The sequence below is a fragment of the Nycticebus coucang genome, chromosome 7 (assembly GCF_027406575.1).
Source record: "Nycticebus coucang isolate mNycCou1 chromosome 7, mNycCou1.pri, whole genome shotgun sequence".
In the NCBI taxonomy this organism is placed as follows: Eukaryota; Metazoa; Chordata; class Mammalia; order Primates; family Lorisidae; genus Nycticebus; species Nycticebus coucang.
The window spans coordinates 97,762,209-97,784,190 of NC_069786.1; the positions used below are offsets into that span (position 1 = coordinate 97,762,209).

General features: G+C 40.0%; 1 protein-coding gene across 1 annotated transcript; it reads right to left on the reverse strand.

Annotated features, from left to right (window-relative positions):
* Positions 1 to 3,566: 3,566 nt before the first annotated feature.
* On the reverse strand, positions 3,567 to 5,116 carry LOC128590603 (syntenin-1). Its single transcript, XM_053597948.1, has one exon. The coding sequence runs from the start codon at positions 4,997 to 4,999 to the stop codon at positions 4,103 to 4,105; it is 897 nt and encodes a 298-aa protein (XP_053453923.1). The 5' UTR covers positions 5,000 to 5,116; the 3' UTR covers positions 3,567 to 4,102.
* Between the last annotated feature and the right edge of the window lie 16,866 nt (positions 5,117 to 21,982).

Here is a 21,982-nt window from a genome sequence, read left to right on the forward strand (position 1 = left end):
ACTGGGGAGAGAGAGGCTGGGTAAACCACAGGAGGTGGGAACAGACCAACAAGCAGATGGTATAAATTTAGAAAGGGGGAGGGAGAAATTGGTTTTATCCCCGCAGGGGAAGTGAACCAGGTTTCCTAATCTAACTACATATCAAAAGTTAAAGGAGTTCATTCCCTCCCATCTGTTGACTCTTGAATGCATGGGCCTAGTCCAGCCTGTCCATGCACCTCCGGGTTCTTTTTATCTTCTGTGGTTTTGATGAACCCCCAGGGATTGTCAGTCTGCAGCGGTCCCCTGGGTGCCCCAGGACTGAGGCCCGGTACCCCACTGAGAAGTCAACCTATCTACCTTCCACAATGTGGATTAAAAGAAACAGCACTAAACTAAAGTCACAGTTGGAGTCTTTCTAAGCCAGGAACATCTCTGCAAAGAGGTCTCCATCCCTGATTTGCAGTTAGCTGAGGCTGACGGCTTTTCTTCCTTGGGCAGACTCTAGCGTTCTTTGGTTGATGGGAGTTTCTTATGAGACGCCACATTCCAACTGATTCACACTTGGGTCCCAATTGCTTATGGGGCAGGGAAGGTACTTCAAGAAGGACTGTGTCTCTGCTGGAGTCATCCTGCCCGCATATGGCAATTTAAGGATAAAGACAGAGAGTTCAAGTTTCTCCTTTTCCTTGACCACAATCCTTCCAGTCCAACTCAGAGGGACCAAGTGAAGCTGGGAGAGACTGACACCTGCTTGGTGATGATCTCAGGTTAGGAGCCATCTCTAAGAAGGCCTGTATCCTTCTGAGACTAGACCAACCATGCACTCCCACGTTGATTTCCCACAGGAGTTTCTTCGCGGCACACTGAGGCCCATGTCCTACTCGACAGTCTGCTGTGCAACCTCAGCTTTTATGAGTTGGAACTAAAATAAACAATTTTATACTGAGCTTGCCGCCAAATTGTATACACATTTCAAGAGACATTAACTGTGTATTACTTTTTGAAGTTGGATTGAATTAGAGTAGCAATGTATAGAATGATGTTCAGTGTGGGAAAGGAATTCTGATAACCCTGACAGGAATGTAGCCATTTTAGAAAATCAGGTCAGAAACCATCAATCCCCTCCCCAGATTTCTAGAGTGCCTCAAGGTCAGAGTTCCTAGAAACAGCCTACCCATATCCTGACCCTAAGGATATGCCCATAATCCTGACCTGTACTAGCGAAGTGACCTCTGGTCATTCTGAGCTGTGGTGGGGGCTGAGCTGACCCCACTACATTCTCCTTTTCCCCTCTATTAAAGTCTTTCCTTGTCCTCTTGTGGACCCTCACCTTGGCTGTATGCTGGAAGAACTCTTAGTTTGCTCAAAAGATGGTGTTAAATAAATGCTGGCATCACCATTCTGCCAGGCAGAACAGTCAGAAAATGGAGGAAGCTTGGTTGTAGTTACAGGAGCGCACCATTTTGAAGAGGTATTTGAAATTGGAGAAAGCAGTGGATGTACAACCAACAACGGAGGTGAGAGGACACAGCAGGGCCCTCAACACTCCTAACAGGCTGCAGACATGCGTGGTAAGTTTGAGATGCAGGGCACTGTGTGTGAGGTGCACGGGGGAAGATTCCCAGGCCTCACACAGCAACAAGAAATTTGGTCAACATTGCTCAAGCAGTAGTTCACCATGATCAGAAGTGTCTGGTGCTGATGGTAACCACTTTGAGCACCTTTTGTAATTGTAGAAGTCAAATGTGACTATAATAATTTTGATACAGTTTTCTCTTTTTAAAAAATGTGTATACATATTCGGGGCACTCTCTGTATGTTGGCAATTGGAGAAAAGATTCATGCAGTGGTTCTCAACCCACAGGAACTGTATTAAAGGGCTGTGGCGTTAGGAAGGTTGAGAACCACTGATCAATAGGATTACACTAACCGTCCCATACACTCAGGGGTCCTCAAACTGCAGCCCACGGGCCACATGAAGGCAGTGTGATTGTATTTGTTCCCATTTTGTTTTTTTACTTCAAATAAGATATGTGCAGTGTGCATAGGAATTTGTTCATAGTTCGTTCTGTTCTTTTCTTTTCTTTTTTTTTATTGTTGGGGATTCATTGAGCGTACAATAAGCCCGGTTACACTGATTGCAATTGTTAGGCAAAGTCCATCTTGCAATCATGTATTGCCCCCATAAAGTATGACACACACCAAGGTCCCACCCCACTCCCTCCGTCCCTCTTTCTGCTTTTCCTCCCCTCCCCATAACCTTAATTATCATTAATTGTCCTCATATCAAAATTGAGTACATAGGATTCATGCTTCTCCATTCTTCTGATGCTTTACTAAGAATAATGTCTTCCACTTCCATCCACGATAATACGAAGGATGTAAAGTCTCCATTTTTTTTAATAGCTGAATAGTATTCCATGGTATACATATACCACAGCTTGTTAATCCATTCCTGGGTTGGTGGGCATTTAGGCTGTTTCCACATTTTGGCGATTGTAAATTGAGCTGCAATAAACAGTCTAGTACAAGTGTCCTTATGATGAAAGGATTTTTTTCCTTCTGGGTGGATGCCCAGTAATGGGATTGCAGGATCAGATGGGAGGTCTAGCTTGAGTGCTTTGAGGTTTCTCCATACTTCCTTCCAGAAAGGTTGTACTAGTTTGCAGTCCCACCAGCAGTGTAAAGTGTTCCCTTCTCTCCACATCCACGCCAGCATCTGCAGTTTTGAGATTTTGTGATGTGGGCCATTCTCACTGGGGTTAGATGATATCTCAGGGTTGTTTTGATTTGCATTTCTCTAATAGATAGAAATGATGAACATTTTTTCATATGTTTGTTAGCCATTTGTCTGTCATCTTTAGAGAAGGTTCTATTCATGTCCCTTGCCCATTGATATATGGGATTGTTGGCTTTTTTCATGTGGATTAATTTGAGTTCTCTATAGATCCTAGTTATCAAGCCTTTGTCTGATTGAAAATATGCAAATATCCTTTCTTTTTTTTTTTTTTTTTTACTTATACATATTTAATTAAAATAGAATAGACATAAACCAAAAAGAAGAAAACAATCAGAATAAAGTGTCACACTGCCGTTTTGTTTACAGGGAGGAGACAGGAAATGGAGCAGATGACCAGGAAAACATTCTAAGACCATCCCAAAGTAGCTAGATTACATAATGTTAAGATTCAATGCCAAAATTAAGTACTATCCCACTTAATTTACAAATGAAAAAAAGGACTCAGAAGTTCATCCTGTTTAAGAATTTTTACATTAAATATATAGCAATTCATTTCTCAGAAATTGATACTGGCAACTTTTATAAGAAAGAATCTTTGTTTCCGTTATGCATTGACTAGAAAATCGCAAATGCAACTAAGCAGCTGTGCTACAGTAAATACAGCTCAGTAAATACCATTCCACGGTCTGGGTTAGTGTACATTTCGGTTAAGACAGAACTACATGGTAGGTTTTAGAAAGGCAGCAATAATTACATTTTGGCTTTTAGTCTAGATGCTCAACATAGTTAAGGCGTAGTAAGTGAAGGTAGTTAAAATTTAATGACACTCATCACAATCTCTTTCAATCTACACACACCTGTATAATGCTTATATGGAATGAAACCAGTGTTCTTAATTGGTATTTTACACACACTTATAAACAGAACTAAAAAAAAAACACTATCAAAGGCAATCATTCTAAATGTACTTGGTTACATGTTAAAAATGCAAATATACCATAGAACTAAAGTAACATGAACAGCACTACTCATGACGTAGGAGAAGGCGACTGTTTCGCACACAAAGCTAAGCCTGTATCAGTCATCCTAACCACAATGGCTTGTAAAAGCATCAGGTTTTTCCAGTAGAGAAACTATGCTAGGAAAGTCAGTAAATTTCTTGAAAGTTTCACATCTGTAAAACCAGGATAAGGCTACAACTATCTTGAAATCTGAACAGTTATCAGATGAGACGGTCGGATTTCCAGCCGCCCTGTGAAACGGAAGGTCCTCATGCAGCATGTGCTCGCTGGCTCTGGGAAAGCTTCATGTGCGTAATACAGAAGTTGCAAAAGAAGGAAACTGGAAAAGGTCAGCTACATTTTTGTTTTACCATGACTTTTAAACTTCAGGAATGGTGTGGTCCATCAGGCTTTTCATAATGCTTGGCGCCATCCGTTTAATGATATGTTCAAAGATAAAAGCAGGCATGATTGTAATGGTAACTACAGTTCCGGCTGTTGACAGTATGTCTGCAATTTGAGAGTCCTTCAATCCAATGACATTCTGCCCATTGATTTCACAGATGTTGTGCTCTGTGAGAAGACCATTTCTGGCTGCAGAACTATCTTTGACTATGGATGTTATTCTTCCATTTTTAAAGATAAAGCCAACATGTCCACTGCTATCCTTGTGCATGGTGATTGTCCGTTCAAAGGGCCTGTCACGAATGGTCATAGTAATCTTCTCTCCAAAAGCCTGTTTGAGCACCTTGTGTGCTTTATCAGAGCTCCAGCCAGCACAGTTTTCACCATTGATCTGGAGTACTTGGTCCCCAAATCTCAGACCAACCAAAGAGGCTGGAGAATTAGCCTGGACCAGCTGAACAAATATACCATTATCTATCGATTTAAGCCTAAGTCCAATTTTTCCATCTTGATCCTTACACAAAATGACTTCACGAATCCCTTGCTTAATTTCTGCTCTACGAATTCCAACATCATTACCAGTTACAGGAGCAACCATATAGTTCATACTAGAAGGCCTTGCTACCAACTGCCCCTGAACTGGTGCTCCAGGGACCAGGACCATATTTGCACGTATTTCTTCTTCATTTAAACTCAGGCCCATGTACTGAGAGAGCTCTGGATACAGTTTAGGATAGAGATTTCCATCTTGAGAGACAGGAGCAGAAGCTTCTGACAAAATCGCTGGGTTGGCAGGATTTGCAGAAAAGGCAGTCTGAGCCTGAATTACTTTGTCTACCTTCAAGTCTTCAAGAGATGGATAGAGAGACATTTTTGCAGGATTTGTCTAGTTCACAGGTGCCCGCTGGCCGCTGTCTCCTCGGGTCACTGGCGGAGACTCCCGAGGCCGGAGGGAAGCAGAACAGCGCGCTCTCCGGGACCGCCCGCGAGGCACCAAATATCCTTTCCCATTGTGTAGGTTGTCTCTTTGCTTTGGTTGTCTCCTTAGCTGTACAGAAGCTTTTCAGTTTAATGACGTCCCATTTGTTTATTTTTGTTGTTGTTGCAATTGCCATGGCAGTCTTCTTCATGAAGTCTTTCCCCAGGCCAATATCTTCCAGTGTTTTTCCTATGCTTTCTTTGAGGATTTTTATTGTTTCATGCCTTAAATTTAAGTCCTTTATCCATCTTGAATCAATTTTTGTGAGTGGGGAAAGGTGTGGGTCCAGTTTCAGTCTTTTACATGTAGACATCCGGTTCTCCCAACACCATTTATTGAATAGGGAGTCTTTCTGCCAAGGTATGTTCTTGTTTGGTTTATTGAAGATTAGGTGGTTGTAAGATGTTAGTTTCATTTCTTGGTTTTCAATTCGATTCTAAGTGTCTATGTCTCTGTTTTTGTGCTAGTACCATGCTGTCTTGAGCACTATGGCTTTGTAGTACAGACTAAAATCTGCTATGCTGATGCCCCCAGCTTTATTTTTATTACTAAGAACTGCCTTAGCTATACGGGGTTTTTTCCGGTTCCATACAAAATGCAGAATCATTTTCTCCAAATCTTGAAAGTACGATGTTGGTATTTTGATAGGAATGGCATTGAATAGGTAGATTGCTTTAGGAAATATAGACATTTTAACAATGTTGATTCTTCCCATCCATGAGCCTGGTATGTTCTACCATTTGTTAATATCCTCTGCTATTTCCTTTCTGAGGATTTCATTATTTTCTTTATAGAGGTCCTTCACCTCCTTCGTTCGGTATATTCCTACGTATTTCATTTTCTTTGAGACTATGGTGAAGGGAGTTGTGTCCTTAATTAGCTTCTCACCTTGACTGTTATTGGCGTATACAAAGGCTACTGACTTGTGGACATTGATTTTATATCCTGAAACATTACTGTATTTTTTGATGACTTCTAGGAGTCTTGCGGTTGAGTCTTTGGGTTCTCTAAGTATAAGATCATGTCATCAGCAAAGAGAGAGAGTTTGACCTCCTTTGCTCCCATTTGGATTCCCTTTATTTCCTTGTCTTGCCTAATTGTATTGGCTAGAACTTCCAGCACTACGTTGAATAGTAAAGGTGACAGAGGACAACCTTGTCTGGTTCCAGTTCTAAGAGGAAAAGCTTTCAGTTTTACTCCATTCAGTAAAATATTAGCTGTGGGTTTGTCACAGATAGCTTCAATCAGTTTTAGAAATGTGCCACCTATGCCTATACTCTTCAGTGTTCTAATTAGAAAAGGATGCTGGATTTTATCAAATGCTTTTTCTGCATCTATTGAGAGGATCATGTGATCTTTATTTTTGCCTCTGTTAATATGGTGGATAACGTTTATGGACTTGCGTATGTTAAACCAGCCTTGTATCCCTGGGATGAAGCCTACTTGATCATGATGAATGACTTTTTTGATGATAAGCTGTAATCTATTGGCTAGGATTTTGTTGAGAATTTTTGCATCTATATTCATGAGTGAGATTGGTCTGAAATTCTCCTTTTTGTTTGGGTCTTTTCCTGGTTTGGGTATCAGAGTGATGTTTGCTTCATAGAATGTGTTGGGGAAGATTCCTTCTTCCTCAATTTTTTGGAATAATTTCTGCAGTACAGGAAGAAGCTCTTCCTTGAAGGTTTGATAGAATTCTGGAGTGAAGCCATCTGGACCAGGGCATTTTGTGATTGGAAGATTTTTTTTATTGTTTCTTTGATCTCAGTGCTTGAAATTGGTCTGTTCAGGAGCTCTATTTTCTTCCTGGCTAAGTCTAGGGAGAGGGTGTGATTCCAAATATTTATCCATTTCCTTCACATTGTCAAATTTCTGGGCATAGAGTTTCTGGTAGTATTCAGAGATGATCTCTTGTATCTCTGTGGGATCAGTTGTTATTTCTCCTTTATCATTTCTGATTGAGGTTATTAGAGATTTTACTTTTCTATTTCTCATTAGTCTGGCCAATGGGTTATCTATTTTATTTATTTTTTCAAAAAACCAACTCCTTGATTCATTAATTTTCTGAATGATTCTTTTGTTTTCAGTTTCATTGATCTCTGATTTGATTTTGGATATTTCTTTTCTTCTACTGAGTTTAGGCTTAGATTGTTCTTCTTTTTCCAATTCCATAAGATGGCTTGTGAGATTGTTGATGTGCTCTCTTTCTGTTTTTCGAATGTAGACATCTAAAGCAATGAATTTTCCTCTCAAAACTGCTTTTGCAGTATCCCACAGGTTTTGGTAGCTTGTGTTTTCATTGTTGTTATGCTCAAGGAAGTTAATGATTTCCTGTTTTCTTTCTTCCTGCACCCATCTGTTATTCAACAGAAGATTGTTTAATTTCCATGCCTTTGTGTGGAGTCGAGCGTTTTTGTTAGAGTTGAGTTCCACCTTTAGTGCCTTATGGTCTGAGAAGATACAAGGTAAAATTTCAATTCTTTTGATTCTGTTGATATTTGTTTTGTGTCCCAGGATATGATCAATTTTGGAGAATGTTCCATGGGGTGATGAGAAGAATGTGTATTCTTTATCTTTGGGATGGAGTGTTTTATATGCATCTATCAAGCACAGTTGTTCTAGGGTCTCATTTAAATCTCTTATATCTTTGTTTAATTTCTGTTTAGAGGATCTGTCCAGCTCTGTAAGAGGAGTGTTAAAGTCCCGTGTTATTATGGTATTATCGGATATCATATTGCTCAGACTAGGGTCTGTTTCAAGAATCTGGGAGCATTTAAATTGGGTGCATCAATATTTATAATCGAAATGTCTTCTTGTTGTATTTTTCCCTTGACCAATATAAAGTGACCATCTTTGTCTTTTTTGACTTTAGTTGCTTTAAATCCACATGTATCTGAAAATAAGATTGCAACTCCTCTTTTCTTCTGAATTCCATTTGCCTGAAAAATTGTCTTCCAACTCTTGACTCGGAGTTTTAATTTGTCTTTTGAAGCCAGGTGTGTTTCTTGCAGACAGCAGATGGATGGCTTGTGTTTTTTAATCCAGTTAGCCAATCTATGTCTCTTCAGTGGGGAATTGAAGCCATTAACATTTATTGAGATAATTGATAAGTGTGGTAGTATTCTATTCCTCTTATTTTGTGAGAGTCCATTGCTTAGTTTTATCTTTTGCATCATTGTGGAGGTTAGGTTCTGTCCTTTAATTTCTGAGTTCTTACTTTTCTGCTGATCCATTGTGATGGTCAGAGTGTAGAACAGGTTGAAGTATTTCCTGTAGAGCTGGTCTTGTTGTGGCGAATTTCCTCAATGTTTGTATATCCGTAAATGATTTGATTTCTCCATCAATTTTAAAGCTTCACTTAGCAGGGTACAGAATTCTGGGCTGGAAATTGTTCTGTTTAAGTAGATTAAAGGTAGATGACCATTTTCTTCTTGCTTGGAAAATTTCATTAGAGAAGTCTGCGGACACTCTGATGGATTTGCCCCTGTAGGTCAACTGGCATTTATTCCTGGCAGCTTGCAGAATTGTTTCTTTTGTCTTGACTTTGGACAGCTTCATCACAATGTGTCTTGGAGAAGCTTGGTTAGAATTGAGGTGACCTGGGGTCCGCTGTCCCTCTGAAAGCAGTGTGTCAGAATCTTTGGTGATAGTGGGAAATTTTCTTTTATAATATTCTCTAGTATGGCTTCCATTCCTCTGGGGCATTCTTCTTCCCCTTCTGGGATTCCTATAACTCGTATGTTGGAACGCTTCATAAAGTCCCATAATTCTGACAGTGAACGTTCTGCTTTCTCTCTCTTCTTTTCTGCCTCTTTTACTATCTGAGTTATCTCAAGAACTTTGTCTTCTACCTCTGAAATTCTTTCTTCTGCATGGTCTAACCTGTTGCTGATACTTTCCATTGCATCTTTAAGTTCCCTAATTGACTGTTTCAGTTCCTTCAGCTCTGCTATATCCTTTCTATATTCTTCACATCGTTCATCTCTGATTTGATTCTGTTTTTGGATTTCCTTTTGGTTATTTTCCACTTTATTAGCAGTTTCCTTTATTGTTTCCATCATTTCTTTCCTTGTTTTCATCATGTGTATTCTAAATTCCCTTTCTGTCATTCCTAACATTTCTTTATAGGTGGAATCCTCTGCAGTAGCTTCATGGTCCCTTGGCGGGGTTGTTCTGGACTGGCTCTTCATGTTGCCTGGAGTTTTCTGCTGATTGTTCCTCATGAATGATTTCTTTTATCTGTTTCCTTGCCCTAGTTTTCCTTTCACTCCTCTTGCTCTTTAAGTTCTTGTGCCTGTGGACTAAGGTTTCGATGAGTCCTTTTCGTACAGGACCAGAGGATGAGAAGGTTGAAGAGCAAGAAAGGGATGGAAGAAAAGAGGAACGAGCGAGAAGAAAAAAAATAGAGAAAGGAGAAGGGGTGGGTAAAAGGAATATTGACAGAAAGAAGAGAGGCACAGAAAGAGGGAGACAGAGCAATATAGGTATACAGTAGGGTACTTTGACACAACCTTAAAAAAAAACCCACCTTCTGGGGGTGCCCCGTTGGTTGGTTCCCTTGAGGTCAGCAGCTCTTTGCTAACCTGGTCAGACATAGTACCCCACCTCCACCAAGTAGAGAGGAAAGACAAAAATGCTATAAATCAAACCAAAACAAGCAAACAGAAAACTTTACGGGATAAAATTGAGTGAAAAACCAAATAATATCAATAGAAACACTAGCAAAAATGAAGTTCTAATTATTGAAAAAGGCAGCAATGGGAAATTATAATTACACTAGAAAAATTGAGAAAGAAAAAAATCTGTACGGTAAAGGTTGAAATTAAAAAACAAAACAATATCAACAACATCAAAATAAATGAAAAACAACCACACCAAAAAAACAGAAAAAAAAAAAACACAACCAAAAACAAAGCAGTATGTATATGTTGTTGAATATTGTCTGGGCAACACATGGTCTTCTGGGGTATGAGCATTAATCACAGTGCTGATATGACTGGAGGCTGCAGATTTCTCCAACCCCAGTAGGTAGACAACCTAAATCTCTCTTCAGCCCTCTTAAAAGGCACTTATAACTTGTAAACTTGCTGAGCAGAAGCTTTCCCAGGGAAGTGCTTGTCTCTGGAATCACTGCTGAAGTGGCTATCCACTTACCCAGTGTGCCAAAACTGGTCTCACTCTGCCCCTGAGGGTTAGGGCTGTAAGGCGGCTCAGACCCTGCCCTTAGGCTACTCAGTTGCTGTGTTACCAGCTCCCACCCGATTCTAGCTCTGTGACCCTGAGGGTGGAGCTTGCCGGGGCAGATAACTCACAATGGCTCCCTGTGGCCCACAGCCAAACACTATTAGGTCCGTCTGGCTCAGTGGCTCAGACTGGGGCCCTAGACAACAGCCAAAGTTCTCCACACTCCCGCTCAGGCTCTCCCCAAGGCAGTTCAAGTGAGTGCCAAGTCCAAAGACACCAAAACAGTTCACAGGTAAGGCCTTTCTGGTTTGCAGTCTCGCTGCTACTGAACTTACTTACAGTTACTGGCAGGTTTAGACTGATTGAACACACGCGACCACTTGCCGGTTTTCCACTGTTTTAGTCCTCCTCTTGGGGTCCAGAAGTCTCTCCCTGACTCCCTGTATTCTCACAAGGATGATTATAGGCAGATCCCACCAGCCAGAGATGCCTGGAGTCCTATCTCCCCAGACTCACAGTGCCCAGATTCAAGGAAGCTGTTACTCAGCTGCCATCTTGCTCCCTCCTCTGTCAGTTTGTTTTTTTTTAAACTACAGTTCGGCCCTCCAACAGTCTGAGGGACAGTGAACTGGCCCCCTGTTTGAAAAGTCTGAGGACCTCTGCTAGATCTTAATATCCTCGTTTTACAAATAAGGGATTTGTAACCCTGGCAGGAGTGCAGCCATTTTAGAAAATCAGGTCAGATCTTAGTATCCTCATTTTACAAATCAGGGATTCTAAGGGAATTGGTACTTTCAATAAGGCCATGGATTAGCGAAGTGTTAGAGCCTTAGGGCCAAGCCTGTGGGTCTGCAAAGACCATGTTCTCCCCATTACAAGGAATGGTGAGAGCCATCTCAGGAAAAGTCTGAGAGCCATCTGTTCTTCCTAACCAGCTCCTGAAGAGTTGTAGCATTTACTGAAGATTCTATGCTTCTCTTTGTTGAGCTACCCCTGCCCAAGGCCCTGGGAAGCAGCTACCTGCCCAAGGCCCTGGGAAGCAGCTACCTGCCGTCTTGGAGATTACACACTGGTGACGTTATCAAATGACTTGCCAGACAAGTGGCCTCATTTAACTTCTTCCCCATCCCCGGGCTCTTTATAAAATCACATATAACCCAGAGATTGTTTGAAGGGTAAGAAGCTAATTATTTGACCAGCCATCACAACTGATAAACTGAAAAGGGCATAGCAACAGAGACCGTTTCAATTCCCGAGATTTTTTTTTTTTTTGTAGAGACAGAGTCTCACTGTACCGCCCTCGGGTAGAGTGCCGTGGCGTCACACGACTCACAGCAACCTCTAACTCTTGGGCTTACACGATTCTCTTGCCTCAGCCTCCCAAGCAGCTGGGACTCTACAGGCACCCGCCACAATGCCCAGCTATTTTTTTGTTGCAGTTTGGCCGGGGCTGGGTTTGAACCCGCCACCTTCAGCATATGGGGTCGGCGCTCTACTCACTGAGCCACAGGCGCCACCCCTGAGATTTTGTTTTTAACAAGATAGTTTGAAGGATAAAACAGCTTTCTTAATTCTGAGTAACAGTATATTCCTTTTTAGAAATTTTTAGGTAGCCATACTTACATTCAAAATCATTCATATGATGGCTCAGCTTTAACTCACTACCAATTAATTAATTCATGTCAAGGTAATTCCTATAATAATCATCTAAATGTAGGTATACATATATATTTTTTAACACTTCTGCTATCACTATTCCAAGTCTTTTCAGTTTCTTGTAAACTCTGAATCACTTCTCTGTCACTGCCTGCCTGGTGCCTATCTAGTGTCTTTATGGGGCCACCATCGCCACCATAGGAGGCATCAGAAGCACCAAGTCCAGGACACCCAGTGCAGGTAAGAGCACATTTAACTAGCTCAGGATAAGCATGGCTTTAGCTGTCTTCTTTAGTTGTTTAGGCTGTAGCTTATGGTTTTAGAGGATAAAGATGGCAGGTGAAGGTCTGTGTCTCCTTGTATTACAAGAAGAAGAAATGCAGTGGTCGATCTTGAGGACGTCCTTTCCCAACACCTTGATGGACTATTTCCCAGAAAGCCTCCCTCGGCGTCTGAAATGTGAAGAATCATGGCCCTCCCAGCCACTACCTGACAGCCCTGCCCTGTTCCTACTTTTACGGTAACCAATCAGAAGCCACGATTTGGTTTCTGAGTGCTTCCTACCCCTAAGCTTTCAAGTGAGAATTCTGTGTTCTTTACTTTTAGGAAGGATGGCTAAAGACCACAGCACCCAATGTGGGTTCTGCACCCCAGAAGTGGTGATGAACTTCTTCAAAGGAAACGCCCAGAGTCCTCTACAGAGCAGTTAATGGAAACCTTGAAGTAAGTCACTGGGCAGCACCTATGGCTGAAAGGAGTGGGCACTGGCCCCATATACTGGAAGTGGCAGGTTCAAACCCAGCCCTGGCCAAAAACTGAAAAAATAAAAATAATAATAATAATAATAAGTCACTAACCTCTCTTTTTTTTTTTTTTGAGACAGAGTCTCACTTTGTTGCTCTTGGTAAAGTGCTATGGTGTCACAGCAACCTCAAATTCTTGGGCTTAAGCAATTCTCTTGCCTCAGCCTCCCAAGTAGCTGGGACTACAGGCACCCACCACAATGCCCAGCTACTTTTTGTTGCAGTTGTCATTATTGTTCGAACCTGCCAGCCTCAGTGTGTGTGACTGGCGCTGTAACCACTGTGCTACACGTGCTGACCCAAGTCACTAACCTCTTAAATCATAGTAGAGTATTATCCTTCACAAGAGAAGCAGAGATGCCAGAACATTTTATTCTAAGGAATTAGCCCAAACTGCTAGCCAAAGATGGATTTATTGGTCTTTATGATTCACAACTGTTGAGTAGTGTTGGCAAGAATTATCTGTTCTAATTTACCAGGAGGGGTAACTGTGGCAAATGGCCAGAAAGTAAATAAATTTTCCATATGACTATTACGTTCTTGGCACTGTATCAATTGTGTCTGGTAATTTTAATGTAATATATTTGGGGGTAGCATGTGCTTACTGAAGCAGTCTTTGCTTGGGAGTTACTGATGCAATTGCAATGATATTGGAATGGTGTTTGGAAACATTAGGACTTTAAAATCTTTTAATTATCTACTTAAAGATAGCCAACCAGCATCCATTCATGATCAGAACACTTATGAAAATTGGTATAGAAGGGACATTTCTTAAACTAATAGAGGCCATCTACAGCAAACCCACAGCCAATATCATATTGAATGGAGTTAAATTGAAATCATTTCCACTTAGATCAGGAACCAGGCAAGGTTGCCCATTGTCTCCATTGCTCTCTAACATTGTAATGGAAGTTTCAGCCATTGCAATTAGGGAAGAAACAGCAATCAAGGGTATCCACATAGGGTCAGAAGAGATCAAACTTTCACTCTTCACAGATCATATGATCGTATATCTGGAAAACACTAGGGATTCTACTACAAAACTTTTAGAATTGATCAAGGAATACAGCAATGTCTCAGGCTACAAAATCAACACCCATAAATCTGTAGCCTTTATATATACCAATAATAACCAAGCCGAAAAAACAGTCAAGGACTCTATTCCTTTCACAGTAGTGCCAAAGAAGATGAAATATTTGGGAGTACACCTAACAAAGGACGTAAACGATCTCTACAAAGAGAACTATGAAACTTTAAGAAAAGAAATAGCTGAAGATGTTAACAAATGGAAAAATATACCATGCTCTTGGCTGGGAAGAATCAACATTGTTAAAATGTCTATACTACCCAAAGCAATATATAATTTTAATGCAATTCCTATTAAAGCTCCATTGTCATATTTTAAAGATCTTGAAAAAATAATACCTCGTTTTATATGGAATCAGAAAAAACCTCGAATAGCCAAGACATTACTCAACAATAAAAACAAAGCTGGAGGAATCACGGTACCAGACCTGAGACTGTACTATAAATGGATAGTGATCAAAACAGCATGGTACTGGCACAAAAACAGAGAAGTAGATGTCTGGAACAGAATAGAGAACCAAGAGATGAATCCAGCTACTTACCATTATTTGATCTCTGACAAGCCAATTAAAAACATTCAGTGGGGAAAAGATTCCCTATTTAACAAGTGGTGCTGGGTGAACTGGCTGGCAACCTGTAGAAGATTGAAACTGGACCCACACCTTTCACCATTAACTAAGATAGACTCTCACTGGATAAAAGATTTAAACTTAAGACATGAAACTATAAAAATACCTGAAGAAAGTTGCAGGGAAAACTCTTGAAGGAATCAGCCTGGGTGAATATTTTATGCGGAGGACTCCCCAGGCAATTGAAGCAGTATCAAAAATACACTACTGGGACCTGATCAAACTAAAAAGCTTCTGCACAGCCAAGAACATAGTAAGTAAAGCAAGCAGACAGCCCTCAGAATGGGAGAAAATATTGCAGGTTATACCTCCAATAAAGGTCTAATAACCAGAATCCACAGAGAATCAAACATATTAGCAAGAAAAGAACACGTGACTCCATCTCATGGTGGGCAAAGGACTTGAAGAGAAACTTCTCTAAAGAAGACAGATGCACGATCTACAAACACATGAAAAAAAAGCTCATCATCCTTAATCATCAGAGAAATGCAAATCAAAACTACTTTGAGATATCACCTAACCTCAGTAAGAGTAGCCCACATAACAAAATCCCAAAACCAGAAATGTTGGCGTGGATGTGGAGAAAAGGGCACACTTCTACACTGCTGGTGGGAATGCACACTAATACATTCCTTCTGGAAGGATGTTTGGAGAATACTTAGAGACCTAAAAATAGACCTGCCATTCCATCCTATAATTCCTTTACTAGGTCTATACCCAGAAGACCAAAAATCACAATATAACAAAGACATCTGTACCAGAATGTTTATTGCAGCCCAATTCATAATCACTAAGTCATGGAAGAAGCCCAAGTGCCCATCAACCCACGAATGGACTATCAAATTGTGGTACATGTATACCATGGAATATTATGCAGCCTTAAAGAAAGATGGAGACTTTACCTCTTTCATGTTTACATGGATGGAGCTGGAACATATTCTTCTTAACAAAGTATCTCAGGAATGGAAGAAAAAGTATCCAATGTACTCAGCTCTACTATGAAGCTAAATTATAGCTTTCACATGAAGGCTATAACCCAACTATAGCACAAGAATATGGGGAAAGCACCAAGGAAGGGGAAGGAAGGGGGGAGGTTATGGTGGAGGGAGTGTAATGGGTGGGGCCACACCTGCAGTGCATCTTAGAATGGGTACAGGTGAAACTTACTAAATGCAGAATACAAATGCCTACATACAGTAACTAAGAAAATGCCATGAAGGCTACGTTGAACAGTGTGATGAGATTATTTCAGATTGTATATGAAACCAGCACATTGTACCCCTTGATTGCACTAATATACACAGCTACGATTTAACAATAAAAATAAATTAATTATTAAAAAAAAGAAAGAAAGAAAAAAAAAGCTAGCCAAAAAAAGCAGTGACCTTTTGGTTTTTTATTTGTTGTTGTGGCTTTAGCTGCTGTAATTGTCACTGAAGTATTATTAATGCTTATGAAATCATAGTCTCTTAGGAAAGAAATCATTTATGACTCATAAACATGTATTTAATTAAAGTGCCTTAAAACTTCTAAAATAGTATTTTCCCTTTTTGTCCTTTTTCAAACTGTTTATTTCATATATGCCTTCTATCTTGTCAAGATACTTTTAGATTTTTATTCTGTTATTTTCAAGTCAATCTTCTATCTTTACATAAGTCATTGACTAAAATTTTGAACAGAATAAACCAAGCAGAGAACAGTGAGAAAATTAATCAACACTGTTACACTGAACTGCTGTTTCATCAAGTAAAACTGCTTCTGTGGTATCATGCATTTACAGCCCTCCATCCTTTCCTTAGAAGTGCATAGGCGCGTCAAGTGTCTTGTGAAAACCCACACACTGTGTCTACTCATCAGTCAGAGTCTCCCTCTAGAATTCTTAACCCAAGAGGGAATGAGGTTAGTTTTCTTGAGTGTCCCTTCTCCTCTTAGGAACCACTGCTTCCAGGCCTTGTAAGTCAATAATCCATTCCAGAATCGATCCAGAACAAGGGTGTCCAACCTGTGGCCCTCGGGTCCCAGGTGGCCCAGGATGTCTTTGAACATGGCCCAACACAAAGTGATAAACTTACTTAAAACATTATGTGATTTTTTGTGTGTGATTTTTTTGGTGGAACTTGATTGCATGGTTCTCAAGTATGAACTTTGTAGACTACAAGGTTGGGTGGCAATATCACATAAAATAAACAGATACACACTCTCACTGTTTACAGGCATGCATGGGCTCTGTTTCATAGTGTTATGTGGCTCTCAGTGTGCTGTCTTCCAACTGCAGACAGTTGACTTAACACCCTCAGACACGTGGATGTGCTTGCAGAGACTCGGAGGGGCAGCAACTAATAATATTTCAACCTACCATTGCAATTTTAGGTGTTTAATGTTATTTAGAAGTCAGGTAAACATTCTTATTTGATTATTTAAGACTACTTCCAAACCTCAGCAGTGCCTTACACATCTCCCGCCATGGTTCACAATTTGTCCTCTGCCTCCCTGGATAGCTAAGGCATTGAAGGGCCCAAACCTTGCTTTCTATTTTCCTGTCAATTAATTTTCACTATAAAGGAACATAGAATCCCTTATCTATTACTACTCTTTTTTTTTGAGACAGAGTCTCACTATGTTGCCCTTGGTAGAGTGCTGTGGCGTCACAGCTCAAAGCAACCTCCAACTCTTGGGCCGAAGCAATTCTCTTGCCTCAGCCTCAAGTAACTGGGACTATAGGTGCCCACCACAACCCCTGGCTATGTTTTTTGTTGCAGTTGTCATTGTTGTTTAGCTGGCCCAGGCCAGGGTCAAACCCGCCAGCCTCAGTGCATGTGGCCGGCACCGGAACCACTGCTATTGGCACTGAGCCTATTGTTACTTTTTTAATCCCAGTGAGAGAGGATACCCAGCAAAAGTGAAGTCTGGAAGAACAAAGAGTTTCTCACAGAAGCCCAAGTGTGTACAGGTAGGCAAGGTCCTCCCCATGGTAACTCAGCTCTTAGGAGTTTGTAAAACTTAGCTTTCAGGGTCCTTGAAACTAACACTTGCTGCTTGCTTCTGTTTCTATAAACCCTGCACATGATTTGACACCTCCAATGAGAGGCCATATGGTAATTACAATTGCATACTTGTGAGTCCACTAAAGGACAGGTTCAGAGCTGATCCGGGAGATTGGCCATTTTGGATTCTAGTCAGATGTGGCTCCACCAGCTGAAATAAACCCCCTCCCTCTCCTATCTTCAGTGTTCTGGTGACTCTTTTCCTTTGGTGGACCTAGATTCCTGCAACCCCAACATGACTTCTACATTGTCTCAAAAGAAAATAGAACCAACCAAAGGAAAAATTATGGATGAAGGAAGATTGCTTATTGAAAAGTGGACACATAACTACTTTTTAATTGAAGCAAACAGTAAGGCACTCTGCTTAATTCATAGGGAATTTGTGCAAATTTTCAAAAACTATAATTTGAAAAGGCATTATATACAAAAACACACTGCCAAATTGTGTATGAAAGACTGAGTCATAAGAACAAAATACTAGGACTGGAAAAAAGTCTGTCTTCTTGACAAAAAAAATTTTTTAGAAGTTACAACACACACAGATTCCATTCCATACACAGTAGCATATTTAACAGCAGAAAAAATCAAAACTATTTACTGATGGTGAGTTTATTTTTTTAATTTTTTTCTCTCTCTTTTTTTTTTATTGTTGGGGATTCATTGAGGGTACAATAAACCAGATTACACTGTTTGCATTTGTTGGGCAAAGTCCCTCTTGTGATCATGTCTTGCCCCCAAAAGGTGTGGCACACGCCAAGTCCCCATCCCCCTCCCTCCTTCCCTCTCTCTGTTCTTCTTTTCTCCACCCCTCCCTCCTTCTTTCTCTCTCTGCTCTCCTCTTTCCCCACCCCCACCATGTCATTAATTGTCATTAATTGTCCTCATATCAAATTGAGTACATAGGATTCATGCTTCTCCATTCTTGTGATGCTTTACTAAGAATAATGTCTTCCACTTCCATCCAAGTTAATACAAAGGATGTAAAGTCTCCATTTTTTTAATGGCTGAATAGTATTCCATGGTATATGTATACCATAGCTTGTTAATCCATTCCTGGGCTGGTGGGCATTTAGGCTGTTTCCACATTTTGGCGATTGTAAATTGAGCTGCAATAAACAGTCTAGTAGAAGTGTCCTTATGATAAAAGGATTTTTTTCCTTCTGGGTAGATGCCCAGTAATGGGATTGCAGGATCAAATGGGAGGTTTAGCTTGAGTGCTTTGAGGTTTCTCCATACTTCCTTCCAAAACAGTTGTACTAGTTTTCAGTCCCACCAGTAGTGTAAAAGTGTTCCCTTCTTTCCACATCCACGCCAGCATCTGCAGTTTTGAGATTTTGTGATGTGGGCCATGCTCACTGGGGTTAGATGATATCTCAGGGTAGTTTTGATTTGCATTTCTCTAATAGATAGAGATGATGAACATTTTTTCATATGTTTGTTAGCCATTCTTCTATCTTCTTTAGAGAAGGTTCTATTCATGTCTCTTGCCCATTGATATATGGGATTGTTGGCTTTTTTCATGTGGATTAATTTGAGTTCTCTATAGATCCAAGTTATCAAGCTTTTGTCTGATTCAAAAAGCTTTCCCATTGTGTAAGTTGTCTATTTGCTTTGGTTGTTGTCTCCTTAGCTGTACAGAAGCTTTTCAGTTTAATGAAGTCTCATTTGTTTATTTTTGTTGTTGTTGCAATTGCCATGGCAGTCTTCTTCATGAAGTCTTTCCCCAGGCCAATATCTTCCAGTGTTTTTCCTATGCTTTCTTTGAGGATTTTTATTGTTTCATGCCTTAAATTTAAGTCCTTTATCCATCTTGAATCAATTTTTGTGAGTGGGGAAAGGTGTGGGTCCAGTTTCAGTCTTTTACATGTAGACATCCAGTTCTCCCAACACCATTTATTGAATAGGGAGTCTTTCTGCCAAGGTATGTTCTTGTTTGGTTTATCAAGGATTAGGTGGTTGTAAGATGTTAGTTTCATTTCCTGGTTTTCTATTCAATTCCAAGTGTCTGTGTCTCTGTTTTTGTGCCAGTACCATGCAGTCTTGACCACTATGGCTTTGTAGTACAGCCTAAAATCTGGTATGGTGATGCCCCCAGCTTTATTTTTATTACTAAGAACTGCCTTAGCTATACGGGTTTTTTTCTGGTTCCATACAAAACACAGAATCATTATTTCCAAATCTTGAAAGTATGATGTTGGTATTTTAATAGAAATGGCATTGAATAGGTAGATTGCTTTGGGAAGTATAGACATTTTAACAATGTTGATTCTTCCCATCCATGAGCCTGGTATGTTCTTCCATTTTTTAATATCCTCTGCTATTTCCTTTTTTAGGATTTCATAATTTTCTTTATAGAGTTCCTTCATCTCCTTCGTTAGGTATATTCCTAGGTATTTCATTTTCTTTGAAACTATGGTGAAGGGAGTTGTGTCCTTAATTAGCTTCTCATCTTGACTGTTATTGGTGTATATAAAGACTACTGACTTGTGGACATTGATTTTATATCTTGAGACATTACTGTATTTTTTGATGACTTCCAGGAGTCTCGTGGTTGAGTCTTTGGGATTCTCTAAGTATAAGATCATGTCGTCAGCAAAGAGGGAGAGTTTGACCTCCTCTGCTCCCATTTGGATTCCCTTTATTTCCTTGTTTTGCCTAATTGTATTGGCTAGAACTTCCAGCACTACGTTGAATAGTAAAGGTGACAGAGGACAACCTTGTCTGGTTTCAGTTCTAAGAGGAAAAGCTTTCAGTTTTACTCCATTCAGTAAAATACTAGCTGTGGGTTTGTCATAGATAGCTTCAATCAGTTTCAGAAATGTGCTACCTATGCCTATATTCTGCAGTGTTCTAGTTAGAAAAGGATGCTGGATTTTATCAAATGCTTTTTCTGCATCTATTGAGAGGATCATATGGGCTTTATTTTTGCCTCTGTTAATATGGTGGATAACATTTATGGACTTGCGTATGTTAAACCAGCCTTGTATCCCTGGGATGAAACCTACTTGATCATGATGTATGACTTTTTTGATGATGAGCTGTAATCTATTGGCTAGGATTTTGTTGAGAATTTTTGCATCTATATTCATGAGTGAGATTGATCTGAAATTCTCCTTTTTGGTTGGGTCTTTTCCTGTTTCGGTATCAGGGTGATGTTTGCTTCATAGAATGTGTTGGGGAAGATTCCTTCTTCCTCAATTTTTTGGAATAATTTCTGCAGTACAGGAATAAGCTCTTCCTTGAAGGTTTGATAGCTTTCTGGTGTGAAGCCCTTGGACCAGGGCATTTTTTTGTTGGAAGCTTTTTTATCGTTTCTTTAATCTCAGTGCTTGAAATTGATCTGTGCAGGAGCTTTATTTCTTCCTGGCTAAGTTTAGGGAGAGGGTGTGATTTCAATATTGATCCATTTCCTTCACATTGTCACATTTCTGGGCATAGAGTTTCTGGTAGTATTCAGAGGTGATCTCTTGTATCTCTGTGGGATCAGTTGTTATTTCCCCTTTATCATTTCCGATTGAGGTTACTAGAGATTTTACTTTTCTATTTCTAATTAGTCTGGCTAAAGGTTTATCTATTTTATTTATTTTTTTCAAAAACCCAACCCAACTCCTTGTTTCATTAATTTTCTGAATGATTCTTTCGTTTTCCATTCCATTGATCTCTGATTTGATTTTGAATATTTCTTTTCTTCTACTGGGTTTAGGCTTAGATTGTTCTTCTTTTTCCAATTCCTCAAGATGGCTTGTGAGTTTGTTGATGTGCTCTCTCTCTCTCTCTCTCTGTTTTTCGAATGTAGGCATCTAAAGCGATAAATTTTCATCTCAAAACTGCTTCTATACACTGACTCTACAGGAAATACTTCAACCTGTTCTACATACTGACCATCAAAATGGATCAGCAGCATTTAAGAACTCAGAAACTAAAGGACAGAACCTAACCTCCACACTGATGAAAAAGATAAAACTAAGCAATGGACTCTTACAAAATAAGATGAATAGAACACTACCACAGGGCGGTGCCTGTGACTCAAAGGAGTAGGGCTCCAGCCTCATATGCCAGAGGTGATGGGTTCAAACCGAGCCCTGGCCAAAACTGCAAAAAAAGAAAAAAACACTACCACACTTATCAATTATCTCAATAAATGTTAATGGCTTCAATTCCCCACCAAAGAGGCATAGATTGGCTGACTGGATTAAAAAACACAAGGCATCCATTTGCTGTCTGCAGGAAACACACCTACCTTCAAAAGACAAATTAAAACTCCGAGTTAAGGGTTGGAAGACAATTTTTCAGCCAAATGGAATTCAGAAGAAAAGAGGAGTTGCAATCTTATTTTCAGATGCATGTGGATTTAAAGCAACTAAAGTCAAAAAAGACAAAGATAGTCACTATATATTGGTCAAGGGAAAAATACAACAAGAAAACGTTTCAATTCTAAATATTTATGCACCCAATTTAAATGCTCCCAGATTC

Coding starts and splice junctions, on each gene's coding strand:
- LOC128590603 (XM_053597948.1), bottom strand. CDS start 4,999: ATGTCTCTCTATCCATCTCTTGAAGACTTGAAGGTAGACAAAGTAATT.